The sequence below is a fragment of the Ursus arctos genome, unplaced genomic scaffold (genome assembly GCF_023065955.2).
Source record: "Ursus arctos isolate Adak ecotype North America unplaced genomic scaffold, UrsArc2.0 scaffold_20, whole genome shotgun sequence".
Taxonomy (NCBI): Eukaryota; Metazoa; Chordata; class Mammalia; order Carnivora; family Ursidae; genus Ursus; species Ursus arctos.
Window position 1 is genome coordinate 11,865,505 of NW_026622875.1, and position 13,070 is coordinate 11,878,574.

Here is a 13,070-nt window from a genome sequence, read left to right on the forward strand (position 1 = left end):
TACATTTAGAACCAAATCAAACAGTATTATAATTTTTGCTTCAAGCCCCAAACTTAATTTAGAAAACTCAAAAGGAAAATTTATTCTTCATCCATACTTTTTTGTCCTTACTACTTTTTTAAAAATGTTTTGAGATTTTCCTTTTACATTTTTCTGAAGGCATAAAACCCCTGAATAGAAGTAGCTTTGTAGTGTAACTAAAGAAATGGACTGGGAGGGCTCAACAAGGTGCCCCATGCCTGCCCCAGATCCCAACAGTAAGATGCTCTTATCCCAAGAAAGGCGTGGTGCCTGCTCACCGAACTAGAAGTGAAGGGCTCTTGTGAATGGCCGTGTACACATAAACAGGCCACTTCATGAGTTGCTAGCATTAAGAGGTGACAATGTAGACCAGATGTCCTTTATAGATGTAAGTCACAAGTTCAAGGAAAAGGGCAGGAGAACTGAACAACATGAAATTAAATTTATGCCACATTAGCAGAAGAGAGGCTGAAAATATTAAGTGAATACTTCTTGCAGACAGGTCTTCAAGTTTTACGCACTATTTTCATGTTTTGTACATGTACTTGCTTTCCTTTCCAATCCTCCATTTCCATCAGAATTCATGCCATTATCCCTGATTCTCCAGATGAAACCTCAGTCATCATTGACTTTTCCTTTTCTCCATCATGCTCACACACCACATCTGGTTATTTCTTCCTACAAATTATTTCATGCTTCTGCCTCCTTATGTTACTGCCACCACCACCAATTTTTGTGCCAATTTAAGTGCCTTCTATATTCATGTCATTGCTTTTGGAGGCAACGGATAGAATAATATTTTTTCATGATTAGGTACTAACTTTAAGCAACCATCTGTTACTCTGTTCCTGTGCATATAATTTAATACTATCCCTGTTTGAGAATATACCATATAGTCCTAAATCAGTCCACCCCCAAACTCCACCCCTACTCTGGCCACACCCACCTGAGGACAAAAGAAAGCAGTAACTGTGAGAGATGACACCACCTTGGCAACCCGAATTACAGTCTGTCTTAGGCCATTCTCTATTGCTGTGTAACAAACTACCCCAGAACACATAAATAACCATGATTTTATTTTCCTTATAGATTTTCACACAAATGTCAGCAAAGATGGCTTATCTTTGCTCTATGATATCTGAGGCCTCAGCTGAGAAGACTCAAGCAGCTGGGAGTGACTAGAATGGGTATTTGGATCAAAGTCTTCTCCATGTACTTGTCTGGTATGTGGGCTGGTAGGATTTGAATGGATAGAGGCTCTTTGGCTTGCATGTGTGCACTCTCCCCACCATCTGCCACTCTCCCTCTCTCACACACACCCCTACACCTCTTTTCAAGGCCTTGTGGCCTAAAGGTAGTTAGCTTCTTACCTAGTAACTTTGAGCTCCAAGAGAGAATGTTCCAAACACGGTGGAAACTATGTAGCTTTTTATAACTTAATCTTAGAATTCATAGCATACCACTTCTGCCATATTCTATTGGTCAAAACAGTCACAAACCATTTCAGATCAAGGAGAAGAACCATAGATCCCAATTCTTAGAGAAAATGGCAGTGAATTTGCAGCCATGTTTTAAAACACTCCACAAGCTCTCAATCACTGTTTAAGGCTAATCTATTTCCTGTTTCCCAATTCCATTAATCTGAACAATCTGTCTAAAATGTGGAAAAACATATTGCCAAATTTCCTAATGAAATAGTGGTTATTTCCACTCTGGCATCTTTCTACAGCTTGCTGCCTCCACGATCTAGTATGACCTCCTTGGTACAAGTTTGTCCCAAAACTATTCTCCTCCAGTTCATTTCCCTCTCCTCCCACTTCTACCCTCTGTTGACCATACATCTCACCCCTTTTTTGCTGTGTGTTCTGGAGACACAATTCCTTCTAAAGGAAGCTTCTGCACACTCAATCTTCTCTGTAAAAAGCTGCTAACAACTACCCAGTAAAATATTTCCTTCATTCTTTTTCCCATAGAGGACTCTTTCATATTACTACTCTTACATACCAGAGAAGGGATAGGTATTCTCCTGGTCCCCACTGCTTTTGACATTATCCTTCCACTGCCTTGTCAACTCTTTTTGAGAGTAATAGTAACTAGGTCTTGCTAGCTGTCCTCTTCCTCTTTGCTGTTATCCACCAACCTTCATATTTGTCCCTGTAATTTTTTGTCCTATAATCTTTCTGTCAGTGACCCACCCAATGCCTTAGCCTCACAGTTAAGGCTCTCCTCTACTATGATGGCCTTTACTGCTGTTCCAATTCAAAACCCACAGCCACTCCTCTCCTAGACCACCCCTTCCCCATTGTCCTTTTGAGGTCATCCATCTACTCCAATTTCCCCATGGACTTTGTTTCCTTTGGAATTATCATGCAGTCTCTTTATACATTTTTTTAAAGATTTTATTTATTTGACAGAGAGAGAGAGACAGCCAGCGAGAGAGGGAACACAGCAGGGGGAGTGGGAGAGGAAGAAGCAGGCTCCTAGTGGAGGAGCCTGATGTGGGGCTCAATCCCACGACACCGGGATCACGCCCTGAGCTGAAGGCAGACGCTTAACTGCTGTGCCACCCAGGCGCCCCCCTCTTTATACATTTTCTGTCTCTAATTTGTCTTCTCCTCAAACTACTAACTTATTTTCCTTAATCTCTTCACCAAAACACTTTAGCGATCAGTAATAATTACTATTTTTATGAATTTAAAGTTCTCTCAAACACCAATCATTTCTAATCTCTAACTGTAACAGACTCTTGACGGTTGTTTCTGTAACAAGTGCCAGACTTACCTCTTCACTGAAATGCTCTTCTGAGACCGATTTCTTCAGGAGGCTGTCCTGGATCTTCTCTGGCTCCAGTTCTTCCTGCTCAGTGTTCTCTGTCTATCCCAGTGCTGGCATTACCTATGGTTCACTCTTCCTCCAGCTGTCATTTGTAAACAGACAATTCCCAAGCTTCTATCTCTTGCTACAACTTTGTCCCGAACTCTGGAATGGCATTTGTAATGACTTACTCTAGCCTTCCAACTGGGTATCTTTTGAGTATCTCCAACTTAGCAAGCACTGCAGCCTTAAATACCACCACCACCACAGGGAGACATTACTAAAACACGTTTTGCAAGAAAAATAATAATGATGATGACTGATTTTAAAAGAAAATAAGCAAATGTGAAATTTTCAATCTATGTGCTATTTCAAGGAGGCAGCATTTTTCCACATACAGGATGGATACTGATCATTCCACCCAGTATCTTCAGGGATAGGCAGATTCTTTCAGCTCCTCTATCTTACTGGAAATGCCGTTAAAGAATATTACCTCTCTTTGTTCTTATTCTAAGCTCCGTAGGCAACTTTCTGATCCATAATTAGATTGAAAACAAAGGCAGATGTCTGTTATTGTGACTGGATACAGCCGTTGTATATTCATAAACTGGCATCTCGTTGGTAAATGATTCTCTTGTCACAGTTTGCTTGGTGTGAGTCAGTGTCCCAGAGATGGTGAACTCCAGGTGAACTGTTGAGATCAAGTTTCTCTATCTGCAAAACTGAAGACCAGACTTTGGACTGTGGCAACTGAAAATAGACCGTGAACCTGAGAGGTGAGGCCCAGCCAAGGAGGTCAGCAGACTCTTCTTGTTGATATATTTTTAGCTGCACACATTTTGCTTTACATCTCTTTGTCCACACAGTGCGTATCACAGTGCAAAGCATCAAAAAGTTGAATACTTATTATCTGACCTCAGCTATTCAATGGAGAGTCCAAAAGAAAATAGTGTATGCACTCCATTTCAAAACTAGAATTTCTAGGAGATCCACAAAGCCTTCTGGCATGAGAGAAGACAAAAGAAATAACAATAGAAACAAACAGCAACAAAACACCACAGGGAGCGGTGAAGTCCTTAGCAGCCTCAAAAAGAAAGCCTGCCATTTTTTTGAGTATATATTATGTGGGAAGTGCTTTGCATTTTCTATTTCATTTAATTATCCCAATGTCTCTGGACTGCAATTACGCTCAATTTATAGTTGAGGAACGCACAGTCCAGAGGGGGCAAGCAACTGCCCAGAGTACACAACTGGTAAGTGGTAGAAGTTGGTTCGGACCTAGGGCACTTGACTGCAAAGCTGATGCTCTAAACACAGTGGACATTTGCTGTTTTTCTAGTAACTATTCACAGCAGCAGGGATAGTATGAAGAGCTAAGCTTCAGAATTTACATAAATCTAAGTTTCAATTATAGTCTCTATAACTGCAAATAGCTCTCCTTAGATGTACGCTAAATACCGTTTCTTTGGGAATTCCAAATGTAATCTCAAGAAACATTTAAAAAGAGGATGCATATAACAAGATTAAAAATGAGTACCTCTTTGTTTATTTAAAAGTTGTTTTGAAAAACATTTCTCATTCCCTATTGCTGTAATCCCGCCCCACCTTGTACTGAGTAGTGTAGTTTATCGTTTTTTGGCCAGGTCCTCAGAGAAATCAAATGATTCCAAAGAAATCAAATGGACTTGTGTCCTGGGTCACAGTAGACATGTGAGTAATGTGTTATGTGCATGAGTATAAGCGTGTGCCTGTGTATCTCTGAAATGAAAATCATAAAGCCTTACTGAGTTAAGGAGTCTGATCTATTTTGTTTGCTCATCATGACCCACTAATGGGTCAAGATCTACAGTTTGAAGAGTCCCGCAATGTGGAAGGAATGTTTTAGTAGGAGAGAGAACCCTGAGTTCTTTGCTAGCTCCATTTTTGAATGGAAAACTTTGCGCACACCAGCAAACCGAGGTGAGAGGATTAAATCAGATCATTCCAGGGCCTCGGTTTCAATCTATCAAGGATTTCCCACCTTGATGCTGGTTATTTTTCTTCATCAGGTAATCAGGAAAAGCAGTGCATTTCTCCCCCATGGGCAGGACTGAGTGCCCCCGCATGTCTCCTATCACCCTACCTCCTTATCTGGGTCTGTTTTTAAGGGGCTGCAGTACTGTCAGCTGCTCAGCCCAGGGGCCCGGCTCCATCCACAGATCGGTCCCAGCAACAATGCTGGTTGGAGACGTCAGTCCCCAGGGTCCACCCCAAAGCAGTATAACCTTGCAGGGTTCAAGCAAGTAAGCACAGTATTAACATGGATTTCTAGTGACATCTGTTGTGTCTTTAATGCCCCATTCCATCAGACTTCTAAGCCATAACAGATCTACTTTGAATTCAGGGCAAGCTTTTTACATATGGAACTGGACTCTGACCATATCTGGGGGCAAAATTCTAAACATTCTGAAAAGAGTATAAACTTTCCAGTTCATTAAAATAAGAGAATTTAAAAGCAGTATATTTACTTGCAGAGAAAGTTCTCTGATTCTAATCCCAAAGTGATTTTGAAAATCAAAACATTCTCCAAGTTTTACAGTAAATTCTTAAATCAGAACAATGACTATCTGTATTATTTCTGTGTATGCACTAAATAAGCATACACACATATACACCCACAAAACTCTACCATGCTGTTATTAAATAGAGGAAGATTCCTATGAAGTTTGGATAGTTCAGCTAATTAAGGAGTTTAAAACTGAGTGAAAGCATCATAAGGGCTGCAAGTGATTTAGACTTTTCTACCCACAGGTTTCTGTGACAGGGCACCTGTCTCAGCAGACAACCAGAAAACCCAACACAGGACCATTATGCACCTACCTTCTCCACTAAAGAAAAGAAAGGTAATGCTTCTAAGTACGCTTCCATTCCATTATATGCTTTTTCACTACACGGGATCAGATATTTACTTTTTAATAAACTTGAAAGAAGCAGGCAATGTAGGCTAATGGATAAACAGAAACCACAAAAGATTATTATTAGTATGATTACCTCTATGGATAAAAATTAGAGGAGAAAAGATTACAGCTAACATTTAATGGTATGAAAATACATAATGATTCTGTATTTTTCTCCTCAATGATAATCTTAAAGAATTCTGGTGCAAGATAATTTATAACACGTCCCTTTTTACAGTCTAGGACACACCTTAAGAAATACATACTATGACAGCCAGAACAGTAGGTGTCAAAACTTGGAGAAACTTACTTATGAGTCTTAACACTATAACAACATAGAAACCATTAGATCACATTTCATAATTTTATTGAGACTTTTTCAGTTTTAATTGTCTATGGTAGGTACAATTCTGATGATCAAGATCTTATCAAAGCTCTCCTGTTATAAATAGCAGATAGTAAGTTGGCCACATGCCTTAGACACACATAATATTGTACACTCCTGCATGCAAACTTAGAGGAAATATACATTCCTTTTATTAAAAACACCATTACGTACAATAAGTCTGGAATTTGTTAAGCTACCATTGATTTAGATAAACCTGAGAAGGCTCAAAATGTCAAGTAACACTGTTTGCATACTGCTCATTCAATGAAACTGTTAATCACAAAGAAATCTAGTTCAACTATATTAAAAATCACAGATAATATAAAAATAAACGTTTTTGCAAAAACACTAAACATACTAGAATTCAAAGTCACAAATTTTTATATGTAACATATATTCCCCTTCATATTAATTTGTAATGATGTGTATGATACAATGTACAACACAAAAAAATTGTAACAGAGTTCAGCAGCCAAATCATTTACAGTTATCACTCTAACACTTAAAGTTACCAACTCAACAACAAAAACATTAAAATAGCAGTGTTGAACTTGCTGGTAGCATGTTACTTAGAAATTCCCTCTCGAAGAACTCAAGATTATACTCTCACCTTAAGAAACACAACACAAAAATGTAGGCAGAACCGAGGACAAGTAAGGGATTGCACCAGCTGCCTCTTTCTCTCTCTCCACTCCCCCTAGTTTTTCCTTAAATTCTAATCTATCTATAATGCCCATTCCTCCACACTTCTAAAATGTAAGAGATCTACTTTGAATTTAGGACTTTTCACATTGGAATTGGAAATATCAACCATTTTGGGGGGCACGATTCTAAAGGTCTTGAAAAGACAATATAAATTTTTCTATGTCATATAAAATATAGACAATACAGACATAGTCTGGCAAAGATATTTTGTATTTACTATTGAGCTTATAGTTTGACACCACAGTGTGTCTGTATGGAGAACCCTAAGTAAAAAGGTAAACATGCAGAAGCACTTCTAGAAAAAATTAACCACTTGTGTCACAAAACATTCATATTTTAGATCAAAAAAAATCTTAAACATTTCAAGATACTGGTATTTGAGAAGTATAATATACAATAACTCATTTTATCGATGCATCACATTACATAAAATACACTATTGTGACATATTATACATTGTAATAAATATAATTTACATCCGCATATTTGCTCTTTCAAGAAAGCTTTTTAATCTGTACAACTGCAGAATTGTGAGCTTCATCAATAAATATATTATGTTAGTTATAAATTGACCAGCTAAGTTAAAGCTTCAGGACATCCCTGTCTTTATCTTCCCTAGTCCAATACCAGCTGCTCTAAGCACAGACGTCTCTTGTATCCAAAAGCAGTTTACTGTACTGTCCGAGTAGATTGAGAAAACTTATAGGTCATAGGTCCACATCATAATTGGTGAACTTTGTGAGACTTTCTAGCCAAGGACTAGAATGGAAGAGTCCTGGAAAGTACAGTGGCAGATTTCGTGCACCTCTGGCTGGCTGTAGTTTTAATGTTGTACCACATCCCCTGAGGTCCCAACAGATGGAGGCCATCTAACCTTTTTAATCCATGGAGAGTGGTGTTGAAAGGGTCAAGAGTTCCACAGTTGGCCAAGTGGCAATGTCATGTTTTTAACACTGACTCCTCTCTGCTGTATCTTTTCTTGGTTTGTGTTTTTAGCATTTCAGTGCAATGCACAGTGATGTTTAAAAAGTCAAAGACACCAATTGGTGAGCCAAAAATACCTTGAACTTGGCATGAAAATAGTTTTGTAGTGTGAAACTTAGGTTAACTGATAAGTTCTATAATTTTAGCAGTTCTTTCATCAACATGCCAACAGATTTCTGCCTTTACTATTAAAATACCTGCTTACATCGTCACATGTCATCTGATTTCCAGCCAATAGATCACTGCTTCATCTTGACCCTCTATATGTTTTTACCATTAGCACAGACTCTTCCCAGAGACCTCTTTGTGCCTAGAAGGGGTTAGGCAAGATCCTGCTTGTTACTATTTGGCATGTATTCACACGTTGTCATCGTCCACTACAGGATGTATGAAGAAACACACTGGGGAAAAAAACATGCCAAGAAGTAAAAGGGCATTTCTAGGCACTGTCCACCTCACTGGATCCACAGTCCAAAAGAAAGTTCTCTGGGAGCTGAGACACAATGTATGTAACAAGTATTGTAAACCAGGCTGACATCCTGAGACCTAAAAGGAAGAAAATTAAGTGAATGGTGAGGAAATATTACAGAAAGGAATACCATTAGCTTATGACTTCAAGGATGGCACAGGCTTTGAATTTCCATTTTGGTTCATATAGCGATGTTAATCTTGTGTCACTGAGCACGATGTTTGACAGGGATCATACGGTAATGACCTATTTTATACTTTTTCTTTTAGGATTCCGCACCATGAACGCTATAGAGGACCCTAACCAAGTAAGGACCTTAACGAATCTCTTTCCTCAAAACGAGGTGGTGCAGGTAAGACATCTAACTGGTTTCTTTTTGATTGGGCTCCTGTCATTCTGTGCAATAACCCGAATATATAGAAAAAAATCACTGTTTTAGTAAGGCTTACCACTGCTTTTCTTCATTGATCTTAGTGGCCAAAGACTGGATAAACCGAAGCAAGTCTAAGAAGAAACTGAAGGTCTCACAAATCCACAGGCCACCAGGTACCACAGGAACTGATCAAGTCCTGGCGCTGTGTCCCATATGTTCTTGGCTTCAGACAGACGCCAAATTACTTTACTTACAAAGTGCTTTCCAACCAGTCACTCCACCATCACTTGCAAACTTTAATGCTGGCTTTTTTGAGGCTAGCTTTGACAAAAATTCTTTGATCCTGGATTTATCAGGAGTTAAGAATTGTGTTCCCTTATTCTACACCCTATCAAACTTGACCATTTCAATGGCTAGAAATGCAACATTCAATATTCATTGAAAACTTTTTAAATTACTTTAGTATTTTGCTCAGTTTTCATTACTGCCTGGCAGAGGGGGAAAAAAAACAACTGACCAGCAGTCTTCTCTGAAACTATTAGCAGATTTGTAACCGCCACAACTGTTCAGTGCTGTGGCCCCTTACATACCCCATACATTTACTTCTCTCTATTTCCCGTTCCCATATATTTGCAGCTTTTTCTCTTTAAGTGTGAGTATAGAAGATGCATTATAGGATTGCAGCTTTTCATTCTATCAACACAGCCTGTACAAAGTCTGCTGCCTTTTTTTTCGTATTGCAGTTAATGTTTTTCAACATTTGAAGAGGCAATAGAAAGCCTTTACACCATTTTAATTTAAAGTCCTTATTCTAAAATTGTCTTCTCTAAAACAAAACAAAACCAACCAAACAACAACAAAACAAACATCTTTTCCCTAATCCTAGTTGCCTTATACATTTGGAAAACATGTTTGCAGCCTATGCCTTGTGAGGGACTGTCACACATTCTCCCTCTGATATTATCATCCTCTTGGCCACCATTCTTCAACCCTGGTCTGTAATATATCTGACTTTTTACATTGTTTTTACAGCTCTCAGGGAGCATTTGTACTGCGCCACACATTCTGCTAAGGCAGTGCACAGCCGTGGTGCAAGTAAATGTCCTTTATCACCGGAAGTCTAAGAGTTCAGTGTTTACAGGGAAAGTACATGAACTTTGATTGTTCCAATTCCATTTGCCTGTTAAGATAATATATGCAGACTTCTACCACCAAACATCTAGCACCTAACAGCAGTTTTCTAGAAGTAACTGGTAAATAATCACTTTTTAGGTTTTTAAATTTGTTGACTTAACTTTTCTATTCAATTCTCCAAAGAAACTCAGCCAGCTACCACCTATGCTTCTAGGACCAAAAGAGACACCCAGCTGAGATCGCTTCATCTTATATTGAATTAAAGGATTTAAGTATTTTTGCTATTCTGTGTTAACTTAGAGAATGTGGAGTCTGTTTGTTCCTACCATGGATCAAAGTTTCAAGTGATCAGTTCTCTTGGAGAAATTATTAATATCAAATAGCTCTAGTACTCAAGTGCACTTTAAACAGAAAAGCTTGTAAATTTTAAAGGCCGATAAAAAAGTAAATGTTTAACTAGGATAGTATAATTTCATTTTACATACTTCTAGTTAGAAAGGCCCTGAAAGTGAACCCAAAAAGCTAAGTGTGGGGTTGGGTGTTTCCACTTTTTTTTTTTTTTTTTTAACTCACTACTTTCTTGGACTCAAGTTTTTTCTAAGCTTACTAGAAACTTAAGGGGGAAAAAAAGCACTTGGCTCTATTAAGCATCCTACCATGTTACAAAAGTGGGTGTTCAGTGATTCTTGCTTCTTCACAAGCTTGTATCTCCATTCTGCTTGAACTCAGATAAAATATTGAGGGTCATGTCTTCGCTCTTGGATTGCAAATTTGCCTCACTTCTTCTGGAAGCTTTCCTGGTGGCTCGGGAGAGTCTCCTCCTGAAAGTATCTCCTGCCAAGAAATAAAGAATGGGGTCCACACAACTGTTAAGACTTGCTAGACCTCTTGTCACCTGATAAGTGGCATAAACCCTGTCATTGAAAGCACACATTTCTGGGGTCTGAAAATCCAGCCGGGCCCTCAAATTCATCGTTTTCATCACATGGAAAGGGATGTAAGAGACAGCAAAGACAGTCAGTACAATAATCACCAGGTAAATGGACTTCCTCCTCAGAGGCGAGTTGTCCAGGTCGTTGTAGATCAGAGCCCTCACAATTAATCCGTAACAGCCCAGAATCAGTACCAAGGGGACACAGAACATGGCCACAGTTGTGCACATGCTGTAGATGAAATAACTTCGCAGGTACTCGTCGGAGGTGGTGTCGTAGCAGGTGATGGTTTTGTTTTTCCGGACCTGGGTGCCCGAGTAGAAGAGGATGGGGGAGATGGCCACCACCACGATCAGCCACACCAGCACGCTGATATAGACGGCGTTCTTCTTCTTCAGCCTGCCCAGAGACTTGAGCGGGTACACCACGCCGCTGTACCGGTGCGCGCTGATGCAGGTGAGGAACAAGATGCTGCCGTAGAGGTTCACGTGGAAGATGAACCTCTGCAGCTTGCACATGGCATCCCCAAAGATCCAGTCCGTCTTATTGAAGTAGTAGAAGATGAGCGCGGGCAGAGTCAGCACGTACAAGAAGTCGGCCAGGGCCAAGTTGAACATGTACACGGAGATGCCGCTCCACGGCTTCATGTGGAAGACGAACATCCAGATCGCCACGCTGTTGCCGAGGAAGCCGATAATGAACACCAAGATGTAGACAGCCGGCAGGTAGTAGAATTGGAAGCCCGTCTTGGTCAGCGAGCATGCGAACGAAGCTGCTGCGACAGCAGCGGTGGAGGCTGCGGTGCTGTTCCCCCAGGGCAAACCCTGGCCGGCCAGGAAGGTAGCGTCCGTCCCATTGGGGACAGCCGGCCACAGCACCTCGGTCATTCTCTCCTTCCCCGACTTACGCGGCGGCTCCTAGGGGCAAGTCGCGGCGAGAGGGCAGCGGCGAAGGGCGCACCGAGCATCGGAAAAGCGAGGGATCGGAAGGGAGCCGGCGCCCGGGATCCCCACGGGAGGGGGCACACACGGGCTCACCCACACCGGCTCCGGCCCCGCGTTCGCCCCGGGCCATGAAATCCGCCCGCGGCCGCGGCTGGCTGCCGGGCCAGCAACTTCCCGGTCCGGCTGGTCAGTGCCGAGGTTACACAACGGGGCGCACAGGGCACCGCCACAGACAACTTTCCGATTGTGCCTTCCCGAGGGTTCGGGAGAGCAGAGACTGTGCTGGGGGCTCAGCGAGGAGGTCGAGCCAAACTCGCAGTACTGCGTTCCGGCGTGGGGAAGGCACTCCCCAGCGTTCTTTCCCCAAAGATCAACTTCGTTTGGGCATCTTCTTTCTCCCTACCTTACAAGCAGGCAGCTCATTTCAGGGGGCCCGCGCCGTTTCCTTCTCAGTCCCTGCGCTCGCTCAGCCTCTGGGGGCCATCGGAGCGCGCCTCGCCGCAGACCCGCGCGCCTCTGGATCGCGCTGTGCTCACCCTCAGCGCAGCTCAGGGCCCCTCCTCAAGGCCCTGCTCGGGTGAGTGCTGGGGGCAGGCGGCTCCCCGCGAGGATGGGCGGGGTTTGGGCTCCCGGGTGAGTCCGCGCTCCCGGGAGGCTAGGGGCGTGCCTCGGCGGAGCCAGCCCGCCGTCCGCCAGAGCTTTTCGGAGCGTCCGCCTCGAGCCAGACGAGTCTTGTATGGAGCAGTTCTTCACGGTGACCGAGAGCGCTCAGCCTCTGCCCCTCCGCTGCTCCAAGAGCAGAGAGGGTGAGGGGGCGCTCGGTCCGCCTGGCTGCTGGGGAGCGATTGGCCCGTGAGTGCTCCTTCGCTCTTCCGCCAGCTATCCGGCAAAGTGAAGTTGCTGACACACAGGAAACCCTTCTGACTGCTCACAGCCTTTGCCTACAACCCTAGAGCCCTCAGGTCCAAGACAGAAGTCTCTAGGGCCCTTAAGAACCACGCCAGGTGGCTGCAGGTTCCAAGCAGCCAGAGTCCCCAGCTGGGAACGCCCTGCTATTGCAGTGCTCCTAGCTTCACGGAGACCGGATTCCAAGCACTTGCTGGAACCTGCTACTTCCAGAGAGCAAGAGCTTTTGAAGGAGGGAGGGTGGGAAGAATGTCTTCCTGCCCTTCTAGTCTGCTTTTTACGTTTTATTTCACTATTTTTTCTTAATCAAATTTTAGTCAACTGAGGTTATTGGTAACTTACTTATTTTCTAAAAGGGCCTTGTAAGCATATTAGTATTTCACATGGCTTAGGACAATTTATCTTGATACCTATGGGAAACACAAGGTCCCCAAATCCTCCTGTCCAGTACATTTCAAGATCAG

The 13,070-nt window shown here is 42.2% G+C and overlaps 1 protein-coding gene and 2 long non-coding RNA genes across 5 annotated transcripts in view; 1 reads left to right on the forward strand and 2 right to left on the reverse strand.

The window, feature by feature from the left end:
• Nucleotides 1-3,514, reverse strand: part of LOC123000928 (uncharacterized) — a 32,707-nt gene extending 29,193 nt beyond the window's left edge. Inside the window, exons 1-2 of one of the 2 annotated variants that reach the window (XR_008960626.1) lie at nt 3,329-3,500; nt 2,803-3,000 (exon numbers count right to left, since the gene is read on the reverse strand). This is a non-coding gene — a long non-coding RNA (uncharacterized LOC123000928). Of the gene's footprint in view, nt 1-2,802 lie in introns of both variants that reach the window. The other variant, XR_006409334.3, reaches the window with a different exon arrangement.
• LOC123000929 (uncharacterized) lies at nt 1,115-8,669 on the forward strand. The gene is made up of 4 exons (XR_006409336.3): nt 1,115-1,244; nt 3,479-3,611; nt 5,626-5,717; nt 8,587-8,669. It is a non-coding gene; the product is annotated as an uncharacterized LOC123000929 (long non-coding RNA).
• Nucleotides 6,122-12,770, reverse strand: P2RY1 (purinergic receptor P2Y1). Of its 2 annotated transcripts, none has more exons than XR_003315642.4 (2): nt 8,767-12,770; nt 6,122-8,394 (listed from the first exon to the last, which is right to left on the reverse strand). XR_003315642.4 is itself a non-coding variant. In XM_026497318.4 (2 exons), exon 1 carries the CDS (start codon nt 11,641-11,643, stop codon nt 10,519-10,521), a length of 1,125 nt encoding a protein of 374 aa, XP_026353103.1. In that variant the 5' UTR covers nt 11,644-12,722; the 3' UTR covers nt 6,122-8,394; nt 10,481-10,518. The 2 variants fall into 2 exon arrangements, 1 of the variants encoding a protein (XP_026353103.1); XM_026497318.4 differs by having other exon boundaries at nt 10,481-12,722.
• Between the last annotated feature and the right edge of the window lie 300 nt (nt 12,771-13,070).

Bases quoted from the DNA above. Each gene is read 5' to 3' on its own strand.
- P2RY1 (XM_026497318.4), bottom strand. From the start codon at position 11,643: ATGACCGAGGTGCTGTGGCCGGCTGTCCCCAATGGGACGGACGCTACC.